Source organism: Aegilops tauschii, chromosome 1 (genome assembly GCF_002575655.3).
Source record: "Aegilops tauschii subsp. strangulata cultivar AL8/78 chromosome 1, Aet v6.0, whole genome shotgun sequence".
Lineage (NCBI taxonomy): Eukaryota > Viridiplantae > Streptophyta > Magnoliopsida > Poales > Poaceae > Aegilops > Aegilops tauschii.
The window spans coordinates 60,524,964-60,545,261 of NC_053035.3; the positions used below are offsets into that span (position 1 = coordinate 60,524,964).

The following is a 20,298-nucleotide window of genomic DNA, read 5'->3' on the forward strand; positions in this document are numbered from 1 at the left end:
ACAGCTGGAAATCTGGACCTGGAAAAGCTACGTCAGGCCACCTATTCTGCACAACAACAAATGAGTTGAAACTTCACGGAGATTTTTTATGGATTATTTAAGAAATACTGGAGCCAATAAACACCAGAGGTGGGCCACCAGGTGGGCACAACCCACCGGGGTGCACCATGCCCCCCAGGCGCACCCTGCTGGGTTGTGGCCTCCTCAGCCCACCTCCGGTGCACATCTTCTTGTATAAAACTCATTTTGACCTAGAAAAAAATAAAGAGGAGACTTTCGGGATGGAGTGCCGCCGTCTCGAGGCGGAACTTGGGCAGGAGCACTTTTTCCCTTCGGCAGAGTGATTCCGCCGGGGGGACTTCCCTCCCGGAGGGGGAAATCATCGTCATCATCATCACCAACAACTCTCCCATCTTGGGGAGGGCAATCTCCATCAACATCTTCAACAGCACCATCTCCTCTCAAACCCTAGTTCATCTCTTGTGTTCAATCTTGTTACCGGAACTATAGATTGGTGCTTGTGAAGGAAATATGCCCTAGAGGCAATAATAAAGTTGTTATTTATATTTCCTTATATCATGATAAATGTTTATTATTCATGCTAGAATTGTATTAACCGGAAATTTAGTACATGTGTGAATACATAGACAAAACAGAGTGTCCCTAGTATGCCTCTACTTGACTAGCTCGTTAATCAAAGATGGTTATGTTTCCTGACCATAGACATGTGTTGTCATTTGATGAAAGGGATCACATCATTAGAGAATGATGTGATGGACAAGACCCATCCGTTAGCTTAGCATTATGATCGTTGAGTTTTATTGCTATTGCTTTCTTCATGACTTATACATGTTCCTCTGACTATGAGATTATGCAACTTCCAAATACCGGAGGAACACCTTGTGTGCTATCAAACATCACAATGTAACTGGGTGATTATAAAGATGCTCTATAGGTGTCTCCGAAGGTGTTTGTTGGGTTGGCATAGATCGAGATTAGGATTTGTCACTCCGAGTATCGGAGAGGTATCTCTGGGCCCTCTCGGTAATGCACATCACTATAAGCCTTGCAAGAAATGTAACTAATGAGTTAGTTGCGGGATGAAGCATTACGGGACGAGTAAAGAGACTTTCCGGTAACGAGATTGAACTAGGTATGATGATACCGACGATCGAATCTCGGGCAAGTAACATACCGATGACAAAGAGAACAATGTATATTGTTATGCGGTTTGACCGATAAAGATCTTCGTAGAATATGTAGGAGCCAATATGAGCATCCAGGTTCCGCTATTGGTTATTGACTGGAGATGTTTCTCGGTCATGTCTACATAGTTCTCGAACCCGTAGGGTCCGCACGCTTATTGTTCAATGACGATTTGTATTATGAGTTATGTGATTTGATGTACCGAAGGTTGTTCGGAGTCCCGGATGAGATCACGGACATGATGAGGAGTCTCGAAATGGTCGAGACATAAAGATCGATATATTGGAAGGCTATATTCGGACATCGGAAAGGTTCTGAGTGATTCGGGTATTTTTCGGAGTACCGCGGAGTTACGGGAATTCGCCGGGGGGGGGGGGGTCAATGGGCCTTCATGGGCCTTAGTGGAAATAGAGGGCACCAAGGAAGCGTGGGGTGCGCCGCCCCTAGGCCCAAACAGAATTGGTTTAGGGCTTTGGGGGCCGGCCCCCTCTTTCCTTCTCCCCTTCTCCTCTTTCCTTCCCCTCCTAGTTGGACTAGGAAAGGGGGAACCTACTCCTAGTAGGAGTAGGATTCCCCCCTTGGGGCGCACCCTATGAGACCGCCGGCCCCCTCCCCTTGCTCCTTTATATACGTGGCCAGGGGCACCCCAAAGACACACAAGTTGATCTTATAGCCGTGTGCGGTGCCCCCTCCACAGTTACACACCTCGGTCATATCATCGTAGTGCTTAGGTGAAGCCCTGCGCCGGTAACTTCATCATCACCGTCACCACGCCGTCGTGCTGGTGGAACTCTCCCTCGGCCTCAACTGGATCAAGAGTTCGAGGGACGTCACCGAGCTGAATGTGTACAGATTGCGGAGGTGTCGTGCGTTCGGTACTTGGATCGGTTGGATCGCGAAGACGTTCGACTACATCAACCGCGTTACTTGACGCTTCCGCTTTCGGTCTACGAGGGAACGTGGACACACTCTCCCCGCTCGTTGCTATGCATCACCTAGATGGATCTTGCGTGTGTGTAGGATTTTTTTTGAAATTACTGTGTTCCCCAACAGCTTGTGGGTGGCTAGTAGTGTTGATTACATCTTGTAGTTGATTACTATACGGTTTATTTGGTGGAAGATTATATGTTCAGATCCATTATGCTATTTAATACTCCTCTGATCATGAACATGTTTATCATTTATGAGTAGTTACTTTCGTTCTTGAGGTCACGGGAGAAATCATGTTGCAAGTAATCATGTGAATTTGATATGTGTTCGGTATTTTGATAGTATGTATGTTGTTATTCCCTTAGTGGTGTCATGTGAACGTCGACTACATGACACTTCACCATATTTGGGCCTAAGAGAATGCATTGTGGAGTAGCAATTAGATGGTGGGTTGCGAGAGTGACAGAAGCTTAAACCCGAGTTTATGCGCTATTTCGTAAGGGACCGATTGGATCCAAAAGTTTAATGCTATGGTTATAATTTATTCTTAATACTTTTCTCGTAGTTGTGGATGCTTGTGGGAGGATTAATCATATGTACGAGGTTTGTTCAAGTAAGAACAGCACCTAAGCACTGGTCCACCCACATATCAAATTATCAAAGTAGCAAACACGAAACAAACCAACATGATGAAAGTGACTAGCTGAAATTCCCGTGTACCCTCAAGAACGCTTTGCTTATCATAAGAGACCGTTTTGGCCTGTCCTTTGCCTCAAAAGGATTGGGCTACCTTGCTGCACTTTTGTTACTATTATCGTTACTTGCTTGTTACAAATTATCTTGCTATCAAACTACTCCGCTACTTACAATTTCAGCACTTGCAGACATTACCTTACTGAAAACTACTTGTCATTTCCTTCTGCTCCTCGTTGGGTTCGACACTCTTACTTATCGAAAAGAGCTATAATTGATCCCCTATACTTGTAGGTCGTCACCCCCAGCTTCTTGTCGCCGGCAGCGCCACCAACCTCGATCCCTCTAACTTGATAAGATAACCAGCACCCAATCGCCCTGTCGCGCGTGCCTTCGAGCTGCAGGAGGCCCGATGCCGGAGCCCATCCTACCTATCCTTCGCGCGCGTTTCCGACCAAGGGGAGGCTCCCCGTGATCCCCGCAGAAGACCGGAGCGGCACCCAGGGTCCTCCCTGAGACGTGCCCAACACGGGTGTTGTAGTTAGCCACGCACCTGAGGTGGATCCGAGGTCCCAGGTTCGATCCCCGCAGCGTGACCTCGTCGGGAGCGACCTGCAAGCGAGCCACCAGGCGGCGACCTAGAGCGGCGCCCTGGGACCTCCCCGCGGTGCGTCTCAGCCGACATCTGCTACTCCGAAGGCGCAACCATTCAGCAGAGGGTGGCGATGCCGGCGTCGGCGGTGAACAAGTACCAGATGCAATGGTGGGTCGGCTGAGTACAGAGGTCAAACTACCAGATAGGGTGTTTTGGTCCACTATTTTATGCATATATTATGTCAATCATTTATAAGAAGATCTGGAAGATGAAGATACCTCTTAAAAATAAAATATTTGCATGGAATCTTCGTCGCGGTGTCATTCTTACTAAAGATAACCTTATTAAGAGGAATTGGCATGGAAGTCTACAATGTGTTTTTTGTCACCATGATGAGACAACAAAACATTTATTCTTCCAATGCAAATTGGCTCGTCCTATATGATCAGTCATCCGAATAGCTTCTGGCTTGTATCCTCCTTGTAGTGTTGCTAATGTATTTGGCAACTAGTTACATGGGATAGATCACGTGTTTAGAACTCTTCTCAGGATGGGAGCGCTTGCCATTATTTGGTCGCTTTGGCTATGTAGAAATGATAAGGTTTTTAATTGTAAAAGTACTTCTCTGATGCAGGTTATCTACAGATGTACCGGGACTCTTCGTTTATGGCCCTCTCTACAACGCGTGGAGAATCGAGACCTATTTACGAAGGTGTGTACACGATTGGAGGCTACGGCGAGGGATCCTTTTACCCAACATGGGTGGCAGCATGATCTTAGGATTGGCCCCCTCCGCTTTAGGCGTTATATGAATCTTTTTGTATTTCGCCTTTAAAAAAAATTGTTTGTGGGAAAGGAGTGCGGCGATTTGGCTCCCGAGCTCATCTGCACCCGCGCTCACGGAAAAAATCAAAAAAAATACTAGAAAAATTCAAAAAATTCCAAAAAAAAATCCGGGTGGTAGATAATTAGGTGCGTGAGGTGCGCTGCAAAAATTAACTCGTTTGGAAATTTGAGCAAGTCTGTGCAAAAAAGACAAAATCGGGGTCTGTGAAAAAGTTTACTGTTCACAAACTGTTTTGACCCGATTTGTCTTTTTTGCACAGACTTGCTCAAATGTCCAAACGAGTTGATTTTTGCAGCGCACCTCACGCACCTAATTATCTACCACCCGAATTTTTTTTGGAATTTTTTGAATTTTTCTAGTATTTTTTTTGAATTTTTTGCTGAACAGGTGCATCTGAGCCCGGGCTCTGCCTTGAATTATCGGTGGGAGAGGATCTTATTTGGCTATGTGCATCTTAGTTATGCAGAGGCCGCGTGTAATGCTTAAATCTTTTAAGTAATAAAGCGCCCCTTTTAGAAAAAAAATGTAAGTATTGTTCTTGTGTGAAAAAATGGCTAAATATCAAAGTGCAAAGTAAAGAGTGGCAAATGATCAATTACAATATAAGGAGTGGCAAATTATCAAAGTGCACAATAATTGATGGCTAAAAGTCAAAAACCCCGTCTTATTGCTCCCAGCAGCATTCGCCCACACCCCACCCCTCTATTTCAACCCGGGATGGCCCTGCCTCACTCTTTTTCTATCCAATTCTATTAAGCCAACTCAGCCCGTAATTAATCTTTGCCTGTAATTACTCGTACGTGTAGCATTGCTCCTCTGGCGCCCATCAAGATACGTGAGCGGTTCTGATGCTTATCAGACATTTCCAGGCTTCGTGCCTTAAAATCATCATCATGCCTAATACGCCTCTCTTGTCCCCCGCAAAAAATTTAAAAAATACACCTGTCTTATTGCTCTCAGCAGCATTGGCATTTGGCAGTCCCGTACCACAGAACCAACACTCCACAATGTCCAACGGCACCATGAGCCAACTGACGCCGGCGCCCGATGCGTGGAACTTCGCGCCGGACGAGGCCCTCCTCGGCCTGTCGGCGCTGTCGGTGCGCTCCGTGCTGGGCAGCATCAAGGCCGGGATGGACCCGAGCAGCGACCGCCCGGTGATCCCGCTCGGGCACGGCGATCCTTCGGCCTTCCCGTGCTTCCGCACCGCGCCGGAGGCCGTGGAAGCCGTCTCCGCCGCGCTCCACTCGGGGAAGCACAACTCCTACCCCACCGGCGTCGGCCTGGAGCCGGCGCGGCGCTCCATCGCGCGTCACCTGTCCCTCGACCTGCCCTACGAGCTCTCCCCCGACGACGTCTACCTCACGAGCGGCTGCTCCCAGGCGATCGAGATCGTCTGCTCCGTGCTCGCCGGCCGTCCCGGCGCCCACAACATCCTGCTCCCGCGGCCCGGGTACCTCTTCTACGAGGCGCGCGCCGCGTTCAACGGCATGGAGGTCCGCTACTTCGATCTCCTTCCGGACAGCGACTGGGAGGCGGACCTCGGCGCCGTGGAGGCCCTCGCCGACCGGAACACCGTCGCCATGGTCCTCGTCAACCCCGGCAACCCCTGCGGCAACGTCTACAGCTACGACCATCTCGCCAAGGCAAGCCATGACATCCAATCGCCATCCTTCTCCTTCCCGCCTCGACCGACGATCTTCAGCTTGACCAACTGTTGCAGGTCGCCGAGACGGCGAGGAAGCTTGGCATCTTCGTCATCGCTGACGAAGTGTACGCGCACCTGACGTTCGGGAAGAACCGGTTCGTCCCGATGGGCGTGTTTGGCTCCGTGGCTCCGGTGCTCACCCTGGGATCCGTCTCCAAGAGATGGGTGGTGCCTGGATGGCGGCTTGGATGGATCGTCACCAATGATCCTAATGGCGTATTTCGCAGGACCAAGGTTCTTTTCTTCGACTTCTTACATTATTAGGATGTTTTTTTTTTTGTCTGATATAAAATCACAGCCATTAGAAAGAAAAAGAAGAAAGGATCAAATTAGTGTCACATGGCAGACAGACATACGATAGGACAAACTGTTGGTCAAATTTTTGGCTTGTTCAGTCAAAATATACATATATTCTGAAAGGAGGGAGCAGTGATATATAAGTACAATAAGCATCGCACATGTCCAAAAATGGTGGCGGCTCACTCACAAGTCACAGTTCAGTCAGCTTTCATCTTCTTTTTTCTATGCAACAACTCAAACATAGCACGTTGCTTCAACTCTTTTGTGTTGCGTGAAACCTGAACCTTACAAAGTGAGGTCATGTCATTTTCTTCTTGTTTTTATTAATTGCAGCTTGTGGAAAGCATTAAGAGTTACCTTGACATCTCCTGTGATCCTGCGACATTTGTTCAGGTAACTGACCCTTACAAATTTCTTCAGAGATAACATTTCATATTCTGGAGACATAATAAAAGCCACCATACAAAAAATAATCAGAAATTGAACACGTGAATGAATAGAAAAATAAAATGACATTTTGGCTTTTGATCTTGACGCATTTTTGTTCCCCAGGGAGCAATCCCAGAACTCCTGGCGAACACAAAACAAGAATTCTTCGACAAGACCGTGGAGATCCTGAGACAAACCGCGGATATATGCTGGGAGAAGCTCAAGGGCATCAGTGGCATCACTTGCCCAAGCAAACCGGAGGGCTCCATGTTTGTAATGGTTAGTGCTTCAGGCCAAGTTGCAAGACATCATGCGGAATGATTTGCTGATGATGTATGAGAATTTTTACTGCATTTCTGCAGGTGAAACTGGATTTGTCCTGCCTTCAGGACATCAAAGATGACATGGACTTCTGCTGCAAGCTGGCAAAAGAGGAGTCAGTGGTTGTTTTGCCAGGTACAGTACAGTTTGAATCTAACAAGTCGGATACAAGATTTTATTTTCTTTCTCTCTTCGGCGATCAGAATTGCCTTCTGTTGGCATTTTATTCTAGCATTAACAAGTCGGTTTGTCCAGGATGTGCTGTGGGATACAAGAATTGGGTCCGGATCACGTTCGCAATCGGACCGTCTTCTCTGGAAGACGGCCTTGACAGGCTCAAGTCCTTCTGCTCGCGGCACAGCGAGACTAAGAAGTGATACTGTGAACTCACAAGTTCCCTGCATCATGAGGCACCTGCTTTCCTACAAATAACCACTATGTATGTGCAAAGTTCAGTAGTTCAGCAGGATCTACCTGAAGGATTCAACACACTCATGAGAGATGATGTATTTGATGCAATATTTATGACTTCTTTGTCTAGCCAACATATGAACTGTTACAATTCTTGTTGCAACACCAAGTATGTGTAGGTGACAATTGTAGGGAATCTATAGTGTGCAACACAATTATACTATTGAATAAAAGTGGGACTTGATGTTAACTTGTGTTCTTTCTTTCAGAAGAGGATAGGATCGAGAGCTAAACCTTAGGTGCCGGAGTTTCGCTTGTTAATGTTTCTTTGTCCATGTTATTGCTCGTTTTCTCGTATACGGATGTTTTTGTGTCATCGAAAGACAGGGAATCCCTGATGAGCATTGAAGTACCGCTGTTTTCCTTTCCTCCACGGCATTGCACAGAATAAAAGGTTCACGGTAGTATTCTTGTTCTAGTATGGCAGTTGTATCCCATATAATCGGTACTGGAGAGTTACGGTATTTTGGTCACCGGAATCGACGTCTTTGAATTGCGATGTTTGTTGTCTGGCCTTTAGTGTGTATAGAGAGTGGTGGCGATGATTGTGGTGGTCAAGTGTGGCATGGTCAGATGTCCTCTAATTTTGAATTTCTTCTTGTTGTTGTTTCTCCTAGTTTCTTCCCTCGCGGTATAGTGTCGAAGCAAATGATTTGTTAACTTGGTTCGCAATGGAATATTCAAAAAGTGAAGCTCAAGACGATGAATTCAAAGCACCTTGATGTAACTTTTACTTTGATTACGTGCCTTTGTCGCTTTTTTTTGTGATAGTTTGTTCGATGATATATTTGCTTACTTGATCAACCAAAGTCGGATTGTCTGCTAAAATGTGTTTGCTCTTTCTTTGTAAAATAAATAACTAAGTAATTAAACAATTCCCCATACAAAACTACACCATGCAAAACTTGCAACAAATCCTATAGATCAATCAGGAGTATAATATAACCTCTTCTTTTCTAAGGAAAAATATATGAATTGTGTTCTTTTTTGTGTGGTAAGAGTTGATCTTTCTTACAATACTCTCTACTTCTAGAGGGGGAGGGAGCAGTATATATCTAATCTTACCACTGATATATTGAGAGGAGTAGTTTAGGCTTTCCTGAATTTCATTGTACATGTTTTCGTTTGTAAATGCTTGATAAGCTAAAAATTTAGCCCATATCACCCGATAGAAGGAAAGACGTCACTCTGCCTCTTGGAAAATTCTATTTGACTCATTTTGCGTCAAATAGGTTTTTTTTAGACAACCTAACGAAGTTTTTCTTAATCCGTCATAATGTTTACAGGGACGAAAGTAAGGTCTCCAGGCAGTTCTAACCAAACATGGCGGCCACCCTGGAGAGATAAAGCATACTTAGCTAAGTTGTGAGCTTCGAAGTTCGAGCTCCTAAATTCATGGCTAAAATTACAAAAATCAAAATCCAAGGAGTGTCGTATTATCTCCTGTATAATCGCTCCATAAACGGATGACGTCCCCTTCTTCAAATCTTCCACCACTACCTTGCAGTCCGAGGCCACATGTATCCTCCTTTCATAGAGATCATCTGAGAGATCTAGTGCTTCTCTGATTGCAATCGCCTCCAAAGTCTGTGGTTCTGCAATAAAATTGAGGACCATTACAGAAGCTCCCAAGAATGTCCCATCCGCACTACGGCATACTGCCCCAACAGCACCACACTTAGCTCGTCTCGACACCGCAGCATCAACATTAACCTTAACACATCCCGCTACCGGTGTTTGCCACTGGTTCAGTCTTGGGATGGCCGCAGGACTCGCTTTTGGCAGTTTTGCATTGATTGCACTAACTTCGGCCAGATAGCTCGTGATGAAACCATTTATGGCATGCGGTGATTGATATATATCTTCATAAATCGCTTTTCTCCTTGCTGTCCAAATCGCCCACATGGTAACAATCAGCCGTACAAAGGACTCCTTATCAAGAAGGTCATGAAGGGCAAAAGGCCACTCCCTCGATCCTTCCTCATGTCTTTCCATCAGATGATAAATCAGATCATCAGGCGCCAAAGACCATATGCTAGCCGACATCGGGCAGATAAACAAGGCATGTTTCCACGTATCCATCGCTCCACACAAGTGACAACTGTCCTCAGGCGACATGTTGTGGTGTTTTAATAACTCTCCTGTTGGCATGGATCGTCTGGCGAGACGCCACACAAACATATTTAGCTTCGAGGGAACCTCAATGTGGCAAATTTTACTCCAGTGATCACTCTCAGCCTGCGCACTTGATGATCCCCCCTGTTCACTAAGCCAAGCTTCCGGGCCATGTTTTGTACGCAGGATCATACGATAAGCAGAACGTACACTGAATCCACCTCTAGCTTCCTCATGCCATGCCCAGAAGTCGTCTATCCTCCTCGTACATAGGGGTATCTTCAATATTTCTGCTGCATCAAACTGAGTGAAAGTCGCCCTTACGAGATCCACGTTCCAAGATGAGCTTGTAGCATCAATTAGTTGAGCCACCATCTGAGGCGGATTTGGGACCAGAGAGGTAATGGGTCTCTTAAAACTGTCCCGGGGGATCCAGTTTTGGCTCCAAATATTTGTGGTTTCACCGTCCCCGATTCTTCTGATTATTCCTTGCGCAAGGATGTCGCCCATCAAGGATCGCCCGCCAAATCTGGGAAGGATGTGCTCCCAGCTCCGCCTCTAAAAGTGAGCAGTTTGGGTAGTAGACCGCTTTCAGAAACCTTCCACTCAATGATGACCCATCCGTCAACAGTCTCCAAGCCTGGCGAGCAAGCAGCGCGAGGTTGAAAATTTCCGAGTTGCGAAAACCTAGACCGCCAAGCTGTTTTGGTCGAGTCAATATATCCCACGCCACCCAGCTAGGCTTCCGCTTCCCCTGCTTGCTTCCCCACCAAAATTGTCGTATGATGGAAGTGATACTTTCACAAAGTCCTCTTGGCAATCTGAAATATGACATAGAAAAGACCGGAATTGCTTGGGCCACTGATTTGATCAACACTTCTTTACCTGCCGATGACAAGAGCTTCTCCATCCAGCCTTTAATTTTCTCCCAAACACGATCGCGCAAATATATGAATGTACCATTCTTTGAGTGACCCACATATGTAGGCATACCTAGATATCGTTCATTCAGTGATTCATTGTGTACATGTAGAGTGTTTTTGGCCGCTTCTCTCACAGCCTCCGGACACCCCTTACTGAAAAATATCGATGACTTTTCATTATTTATCCGCTGCCCAGATGCACCACAATAAGTATCAAGTAGGTTTGACACCACACCGGATCCCTCTACATTCGCCTTGAAAAGCAACAGGCTGTCATCTGCAAACAGAAGGTGGTTAACGACTGGCGCCGTCGGGGCCACCTGGATACCCGCAAACGATGACTGAGTACTGGATTTGAGGAGGCACGAAAGGCCCTCTGCTGCAATCAAGAATAAGTAGGGGGAGATTGGGTCTCCCTGCCGAATACCTCTAGTTGGTCTGAATGGATCAAGTTTCTCACCATTGAAGAGCACCGAGAAAGACACTGATGACACCATGCCCATCACAATGTTAATCCACCCTTCTCCCATAATAGGCCAGCCCTTTTCGCCTGGTTATCTTTCCTTCTCTTCTTCCCTCGTGTGTTGACTCTTTGTGTTTTTTTACTCTTTTTTATTTTTAGTTTTTTCTGTTTCTTTTTTATTTATTTCTTTCATCCGTTTTCCCGAGTCGTGTATAGCTGAAAATCCTATTCGCCGCTCGCTGCAGCGAACTGTCGAGCGATCGCACAGAGCAGCACAGCGAGCGACAGACATGGGCCGGCCCACTGCGTGGGAACCTTCTAGAAGGTTCCCTAAACCGGGTTTTTTCCTGTATCTTTTTTTCTGGTTCTTTTTCGGCTTTCTATTATTTTTTATTTCTCTTTTGTTTTCGTTTCTGTTTCTTTTTCATTTTTTTCATTTTTTGTTTTTTGTTTCATTTTCTTTTTCAAGTTTATTTTTCTTTTTGAGGACATGTTCGCAGTTTTACAAAACATTTAGGATTCTCTTTTTTATTTCTTTTTCTTTTCTTCTCTTTTTTTAAAAATATCAAAAAAAATTAAATTTTCTTCGTGTTTCCAAAAAATGTTCTCAAAATTTAAAAATTGCTCTCGTTACACAAAAAAGTTAAACTTTCGAAATTCAGAAAATGTACCGGATTTCAATTTTTTTCCACATATTCAAAAATGTTCGTGCTTTAAAAAAAATCGCGCTTCCAAATTTGTTCAGGATTTTTCAAAATTGTTCACCGTTTCAAAATTCGTTCGCAAGTTTCAAAAAATATTCGTCCTTCACAAAATAGTTCGCGCTTCCAAATTTGTTCTCAAGATTCCAAAATCTTTCGTGCTTTAAAAATTGTGTAGAAATTCCAAAAATGTTCATGTTTTCGAAAAATGTTTGGGTAATTCAAAATTTGTTCACTTTCATAAATTTGTTCACATATTCAAAAAATGTTCATGTTTGAAAATTTGGTCATAAATTCAAAAAATTGTCCGCATGTTTAATTATTATTTTTCACTAATTCAAAAAATATGAGTCCCTTAGTAATGTTTGCGTTTCAAAAAGAGTTTCTTTTTTAAAAATTATGCTTCAAATTATAAGTTTTAATGTGCAACGGGTTATAGTTCATATACTCCGGGTTGCCATTGTACTGACTAAATATTAGATAGTACAGTTGCTACTGACACGCTTCCCTGTCCTTAGGACTCGAGTTTGATCCCTCGCCCACATTTTTTTTGAGATTCCGAAAAATGTTCTATTTTAAAAAAATCACAAATTTGAAAGTGTTCATATTTTTTCAAATATTGTTCGCAATTTCAAATAATGTTCTTGCTTTCAATTTTGTTCCTTTTTTTATTCCCGAAAACTGTTTGTGCTTTTGAAAAAAATTTCCCATTATCAAATATTTGTTCTCAAAATTCTATAAATGTTTGGGTTTTCGGCAAATGTTCAGGAATTCAAAGACAAATCTGTCAAAAAAATGTTCACGTCTTTTGTTTTATTTGTTGAAACTTGAAAATATGTCTGAGTTGTGAAAAAAATTATGTTATTTGTGAAACATTGCTCATTTGTTAAAAAAATCACAATTTCAAAGCAAAGTTTGAAAAAATTCAAAAAACTGTCCTGATTCTTCGGTGGTATTATTTCTTATACGAGCACGCTTCACATTTAGCACCAACATTTGCTAGGTCTACTGGTTTGCTCGTCTCCTACGCAACATGGAGGACCAGAGTTCGAATCCTAGCAGGACAGCAGGTTTTTTTTCAACATTAACATCGCAGCGCTACTGTACACGTGCTCGCTACAGAGCCCACTATTGGGCCGGCCCAGTCGGCGGTTTCTTGCGTGCGTTGCGTGGCTGCTTCATGCGGAATCCTAGCAGGACAGCAGGTTTTTTTTCAACATTAACATCGCAGCGCTACTGTACAAGTAAGGCGTGCTCGCTACAGAGCCCACTATTGGGCCGGCCCAGTCGGCGGTTTCTTGCGTGCGTTGCGTGGCTGCTTCATGCGGAATGCGTCCAATAGGAGCTCTCGGCCCACTCGGCTATATACGGGAACTCCTAGGGCTGCACATGCGTACGGACAAAACTAATCACGTATGAGGGTTACCTCGCGCCGCCGCCGCCATCTTCAAGACCTCTATATTGGCTGCTTCACGCGGAATGCGTCCAATAGGAGCTCTCGGCCCGCTCGGCTACATACGGGAACTCCTAGGGCTGCACATGCGTACGGACAAAACTAATCACGTATGAGGGTTACCTCGCGCCGCCGCCGCCATCTTCAAGACCTCTATATTGGCTGCTTCACGCGGAATGCGTCCAATAGGAGCTCTCGGCCCGCTCGGCTACATACGGGAACTCCTAGGGCTGCACATGCGTACGGACAAAACTAATCACGTATGAGGGTTACCTCGCGCCGCCGTCGTAGCCGCCATCTTCAAGACCTCTATATTGTTCGTCAACATTTAATGATTATCATAGTTTTGTGAGAATACATTTCTTCTCGTTCTTTTGTCAATACCATGTGGTAGAGAGCTTTCTGTCCTCGCAGATACGATTATTCGGATTTGGTGAGTTTATTTCATTGTGTCGTGTTTATTTTGTTTGTCGGATTCTTTTTCGAGGTGAAATCTTTCATCGACACCACCATGAAGATATTGTGATTCGACGGCCTGCACTTCTAGGGGATCATCCCCGGCCCAAGTACGTTCATCGGTCAAGGCTTTTCATCTTTTTGAATGGGCGACTCAGGGCGCTTCCAAAAATCAATATTGGTAATGTTCATCCGGGTGAAAGAGTGACAACATCATTGCTCCAGTCCAATTGCTGCATCTTTACTGGAGTCTTTGAAGTATTTCTTCGAGCAAGATTGATACCGCGGAGAAGGTGTTTTCAAGAGATTTCATTGTAATTCTTAGCCATACGGGTTACTTTGTATTTTCTTGGATCTTAGGCACAAATCAGTGTACCTGTAATTGTTATGAGTATGAATAAGTTTTTTTTTAACTACCAGCAACTGCTGGCTTTTATATTATGAGACAGGGAGCAATATTTACAAGGCCGTAGACACGGTCTGAAGGAGGAAAATCATAGAAAGGAAAACAGGCCCTAGGGGGCTAACATTTGGTAGGGCTATCTCTCACGTTGGATCCCCAAAAGGGTGTTGCATGCATCTTGCTCCCGCCAGTCTCCATGATTCCAGGGATTTCCGAACTGCGTGGAGGACGGCCGAGGGCGCGGCCATCTTCTTGTGAAACACTTTGCTGTTTCGTTCCAGCCAAAGCTCCCAAGAGATGAGTATGGTGAGAGACCTGACTCCTTTCTTGTGCTCAGAAGAAGTGGCATTAAGGATATGTGACCAGTATGTCTCCGAGTGGTTGCCATCCGGCCAAGTGCTCGGGTCGAGGGCGGCGCAACCGTACCAGTCGGCTGCAGTGCCCCAGATCCTCCGCGCCTCCAGGCAGTGCCATAGCAGGTGAAATGAGGTTTCTAGGTTGCAAACACATAGCGGGCAGAAATAATCGTTCGGCAATCCTCGTCTTTGTAGTCTGTCAGCACACCATACTTGATCCAACATCAGCAGCCAGATGAAGAACTTGCAGCGTGGCGGAGCCCAGGCTTTCTAGAACATATTAGCGTAGTCAGGTTCGATCCTGTCGACGAATTGTAGCCTGTACGCTGCCGCTGCGCTGTAGATGCCGGAGGGCGATGTCTTCCAGGTGATGCTGTCCAGCACATCCAGCTGTAGCGTGATTCCATCCTTGCTAATCAAGTTCCATAGCGTTCTGAATTCAGAAATGTTGTCATCAGGGAGGGGTGGCCGAGGAATGTCCTGAATCCACTTGTGGCCTTGCAGCGCCTCCTTCACAGTGCATTTCTTGCATCTGGAGCGTGCGAAGAGCGAAGGTGCAATCGTCTTTGGCGACATCGGCCCCAGCCAGGTGGACTCCCAGAAAAGGGCACGCTCACCATTGCCAATTGTCACACTCGTTGCAGCAGCAAAGAGCTCACGGTCTTGATCATCACATGGCAAGGGAGAGCCAGCCCATGGTCGGGCGACTTCATCCAGGATTGCTAAAGCCACCTAAGCCGGAGGCCCTTGCGAATTTTGCACTGTCTAAAACACCTAAACCACCAAGCTCCATCTGGGAGCAGACTGTATGCCAGTTAACCTTGCATTTGCCACCGGACAGCCTCTCCTTTTGAGCCCAAAGGAAGCGCCGGCATATCTTGTCAATGTCCTTCAGTATTCCGGTGGAGGCCTGAATGGCTGTGAGCGCGAAGATCGGACTAGCTGAAAGCATAGAGCGGACAAGTGTTCGCCGGCATTAGCCGCCCCTTCCATCCTGCTAGCTTTGCCTTGATGCGATTGAGGATGAACTGGAGATGCACTTTCCATAGTCTTCACACAGAGAGTGGCAAGCCCAAGTAGGTGACTGGGAAACCCGTGCGTCGGTCGAGAAAGCCTTGAAGAATGTTGTCTAGGTCCAAGGCTTGGCATTGGATAGGCACAACCGTGGATTTTGATGGGTTTACACGCAACCCCGTGGCCTCCCCAAACCGCTCCAAGATCGCAAGTAGGCAGGAAACCTACTCATTGCATGGGTTGGAAAAAATGATGGCGTCGTCCGCATATAGACTAACACGCAGCTTGATGTCACGTCCGGGTAGCGGTGCTAGGTACCCCAAGGCAGCAGCACGGTCTAGAACTCACTGCAATTTGTCAATCGCAAGGATGAAGGGGAAAGGGGACATCGGATCGCCTTGTCGAAGCCCTCGGTGATGGTCAATCAGCTCGCCCTCAATGCCATTAAGGAGCATTGCAGAGGAGGACGATCGTAGCGGCAGAGAGATCCAATCGCGCCAACGTACAGAGAAGCCTAGTTTCTGTAGTAACTCAAGCAGGTATTCCCAGGAGATTGTGTCGAAAGCCTTGGCTATATCCATCTTGAAGAGCAGGGCAGGCTTATTTCTACGGTGCAGGCTTCGCGCAGCAGTTTTGACGAACAAAAAGCTATCGTGGATGCATCTAGTCTTCAGGAAAGCGCTCTGCGTTGGAGAGATCAGATTGCCTAGCTTGGGAGAGAGGCGCGGTGATAGGATTTTTGCAATGAGCTTTGCAAAGGAATACACAAGGCTGATCGGCCGGAAGTGCCCGACATCAGTTGGGTCAGCGGTTTTAGGGAGGAGCACCACTGTGGCTCCATTGAGGCATTGGAAGCTAGCACCACCATTCAAATCATAGAATTGGTGCAGAGCCCATAGCAGGTCGGGTTTTATGATATGCCAGCATCGTCTGTAGAAGATTTCGGAGAAGCCATCCGGGCCAGGGGTGCGATCAGGGGGCGAGAGCTTGATGGCATTCCAAACTTCAATTCCGAGAAGGGTAAGTCTAAGCCAAATGTGTTGCGGTAGATGAATTTCTTCCCAGTTTATGGTGCACGCGCGACGTTGCTGTTTGCCCAGTAGCTTGGTGAAATGTTCCTGGATCACCTCCTCCTTCTCAATGTGGCTTGTAGCAGCTACGCCGTTCTTGTTCAGGGAAATAATGAAGTTTTTTTTCTTTTCCTAGCGATTATTTTGGCGTGGAAAAAGTTCGTACTAGCATCCCCAGCCCTCAGCCAATTGATCATGGAGCACTGCTTCTTTCTAGCCCTTTTTGTCGCTGCCAGGCCCAGTATGCGCAGCTTCAGTCTCTTTCTGAAAACTAGTTCAGCCGTCGTAAGCACTCTTTTCTCCTGGGCGGTGTCGAGGCACAGAACGAGCTCCTAGGCCATGTGGAACTGCAGCTTGGCATTGGAGAACAAGCCTCTACTCCATTATTTCAGAGCCTTTGCGGTGCGCTGCAGTTTTGTGTGCAAAACCTTGATAGCATAGCTCGAGGGGACTAGCATGGACCAGGCTGCTAGGACTATTTCTTGAAAGCCAGGGAACTTTGGCCAAAAAGCTTCAAATCTAAACTTGGGCTTGCTAGACGGAGGTTTAGCGCTTGCAAGGACCAGAGGGCTGTGATCCGAGACTGATGTAGAGGCTGCATGCAGTAGCATTGAAGGGAACAGAGCATCCCAAGCTGGGTTGCAGAAGACGCGATCGAGGGCAATGAGAGTGGGGGGCTGCTGCTCATTGCTCCAGGTGAATTGTCTGTTTTTGCATCTAATCTCAAGCATTTCAACAAGTTGATGGCATTGCCGAATTTTCCCATAAGTCTGTGGTTGAGGTTTAGGTTGTTTTTGTCCCTAGCTTTGTAGATCTGTTGAAATCGTCGAGCACGGTCCAAGGGTGGCCCAGGGGTGGGCAGAGCTACACATCTCAGCCCAAAAAACTATCTTTGAGACTATCATCTACGGGTCCATAGACCGTGGTCAGGCAGAAGTGTGAACCAGAAGTCAGCAGCTTAATGTTAGCGGTCAGGTTGAACTGAAGTGGCACTAGGTTAGAGGTGTGCACCAGGCTACTATTCCAGAACAAACTAATTCCTCCCCTAGTGCCTGATGCAGGTATGTGGAAGGCCTGATCAAGGATGGAGCCACCTATATCCCTAGCCATGGAAGAGTCCCATGCACTGATCTTGGTCTCCTGCAAACATACAATTGCGGGTTTCCAGACAGCAATTGCTTCATGGACAGCAAAACGTTTAGCCGACATGTCGAGGCCTCTAACGTTCCAGGACACAATATTGCAGTGGTTGTCATACATAAGGAACCAAATTTACCAGCAGAGTAAAGAAACTACTACGAATAACACGAGCTACACCATCCTTACTAGCAAGCCACACAACCAACAACCACCACCAGTAGCACTCTACGGCCGTCAGCAGACTACAACTCCTACCCCTCTGATACGTCTCCAACGCATCTATAATTTATTAAGTATTCATGCCATGTTTACAACAATTTTATATGGTTTTAGTATGATTTGCATGGAACTAACCCGGACTGACGTTGTTTTCAGCAGAACTACCGTGGTGTTGTTTTTTGTACAGAAATGAAAGTTCTTCAAATGAGCTGAAACTTTTTGACGATTTTTTTGGAACAAAAGAGACCCCCCGAGCTTCATGGTAGGGCTAGAAGAGACACTAGGAGGGCACAACCCACCAGGGCGCGCCTGGTGGGCCTGGCTCGCCCCGGTGGGTTGTGCTCACCTCGAGGCCCATATTCGCGTGAAACCGATGCCAAAAAATCCTATAAATAGAGAAACCATCAGAAATAAACCTAGATCAGAAGTTCCGCCACCGCAAGGCTCTATAGCCACGAGAAACCAATCTAGACCCTTTTCGGCACCCTGCCAGAGGGGGGAATCATCACCGGTGGCCATCTTCATCATCCCGGCGACCACCACGATGAGGAGGGAGTAGTCCACCCTCGGGGCTGAGGGTTTATACCAGTAGCTATGTGTTTAATCTCTCTCTCTCGTGTTCTTGAGATGTCACGATCTTGATGTATCGCGGGCTTTGTTAATATAGTCGAATCATATGGTGTTTTCCCCTCTCTATCTTGTTGTGATGAATTCAGTTTTCCCTTTGAGATTTCGTTGTTATCGGATTGAATACTTTTATGGATTTGAGAACACTTGATATATGTCTTGCAATTGAATACTCGTGGTGAAAATGGGGTATCATATTGATTCACCTGATATATGTTTTGGCACTCAACTCGCGGATTCCCGAGGTGACATTGGGGTAATCTATGCATAGGGGTTGATGCATGTTCTTGTCTTTGTTTCTCCGGTAGAAATCTTGGGGCACTCTTTGAAGTTCTTTGTGTTGGATTGAGTATGATGAATATGAATTTGCTTTGGTGTTATTTTAGTACGAACTCTAGGATAGATCGAACGGAAAGAATAGCTTTGTGTTATTTTAGTACGAACTGTTGAATAGATCGAACGGAAAGAATAGTTTGAGGTGGTTTCGTGCCCTACAATCAATTTATTCTTATGTTCTCCGCTAGATAGGAAGTTTGGAGTGATTCTTCATCGCACTTTGAGGGATGGTTATATGTTCCAATTATATTAGCACTGTTGAGAGATTGCACTAGCGAAAGTACGGGCCCTAGGCCTCATTTTCAAGCATTGCAATACCGTTTTTGTGACCGTTTACTATTTGCTACCTTGCTGTTTTTATTTTTTTCAGATTATAAAAATATATTTCTACCATCCATATTACACTTTTATCACCATCTCTTCGCCGAACTAGTGCACCTTTACAATTTGCCATTGTATTTGGTGTGTTGGGGACACAAGAGATTTCTTGTATTTGGTTGCAGGGTCATTTGAGAGAGACTATCTTCATCCTACGCCTCCCACGGATTGATAAACCTTAGGTCATCCACTTGAGGGGAAATTGCTACTGTCCTACAAAACTCTGCGCTTGGAGGCCCAACACGTGTCTACAAGAATAAAGTTGCGAGTAGACATCAAGCTCTTTTCTGGCGCCGTTGCCGGGGAGGTTAGGAAAGCGGCACTCACAACCCGTCAACAAAGCTCTTTTCTGGCGTCGTTGTCGGGGAGGTGAGTGCTTGAAGGTATATCTTTAGATCTTGCAATTGAATCTTTTAGTTTCTTGTTTTATCACTAGTTTGGTTTATAAAAGAAAACTACATAAAAATGGAATTGAGGTTGCATCATATTGTTCATCTTTATAATGTCTTTCATGAAAATGATGGAATGGAAAATTGTGCTCAATTGATAGAAGAAGAATGCAATAGAATGTTTGGCATAAATGATGAGCATGATTGCAATGTTGTTACTATGAATTCTTTGAATATCCATGATGCTAGTGATATGCAAAGCCATAAGCTTGGGGATGCTATGTTTGATGAAGATGATATTTTTAGTCCCCCAAGATTTGATGTGCAAATTTGTTATAATGATTGCATGCCTCCTATCTATGATGATTATAATGATGAAAGTGGATTTGGAGAGGTCATGACTTTATTTATTGATGAACCCACCATTTTGGATGAGGCTTCAATTGACTATGATAAAAAAGTTGCCATCTATGATGATTACGGTGATGACACGTATGCTATAAAGAATAATGCTAACCATGAAACTTGTCATCATGATTTTAATTTTCAATCCCATGATAGTTATTTGGTTGAATTTTCTCCCACTACTATTGATGAGAATAAATTTGCTTATGTGGAGAGTAACAAAATTTCTATGCTTATGTATCATGAAAACAATGCTTTATGTGATAGTTATATTGTTGAATTCATTTATGATGCTACTGAAAATTATTATGAGAGAGGAACATATGCTTCTACATATTTCAATAATATTA

General features: G+C 45.3%; 1 protein-coding gene across 1 annotated transcript; it reads left to right on the forward strand.

Annotated features, from left to right (window-relative positions):
* Positions 1-5,187: 5,187 nt before the first annotated feature.
* On the forward strand, positions 5,188-7,690 carry LOC109736601 (nicotianamine aminotransferase 1). The gene is made up of 6 exons (XM_020295816.3): positions 5,188-5,917; positions 5,995-6,213; positions 6,613-6,672; positions 6,832-6,987; positions 7,071-7,164; positions 7,285-7,690. Exons 1-6 carry the CDS (start codon positions 5,279-5,281, stop codon positions 7,404-7,406), a joined length of 1,290 nt encoding a protein of 429 aa, XP_020151405.1. The 5' UTR covers positions 5,188-5,278; the 3' UTR covers positions 7,407-7,690.
* Positions 7,691-20,298: the final 12,608 nt, after the last annotated feature.

Bases quoted from the DNA above. Each gene is read 5' to 3' on its own strand.
- LOC109736601 (XM_020295816.3), top strand. From the start codon at position 5,279: ATGTCCAACGGCACCATGAGCCAACTGACGCCGGCGCCCGATGCGTGG. The intron at 6,673-6,831 runs GTAACTGACCCT...TTTGTTCCCCAG, and splicing joins ATCCTGCGACATTTGTTCAG to GGAGCAATCCCAGAACTCCT. The intron at 6,988-7,070 runs GTTAGTGCTTCA...GCATTTCTGCAG, and splicing joins AGGGCTCCATGTTTGTAATG to GTGAAACTGGATTTGTCCTG.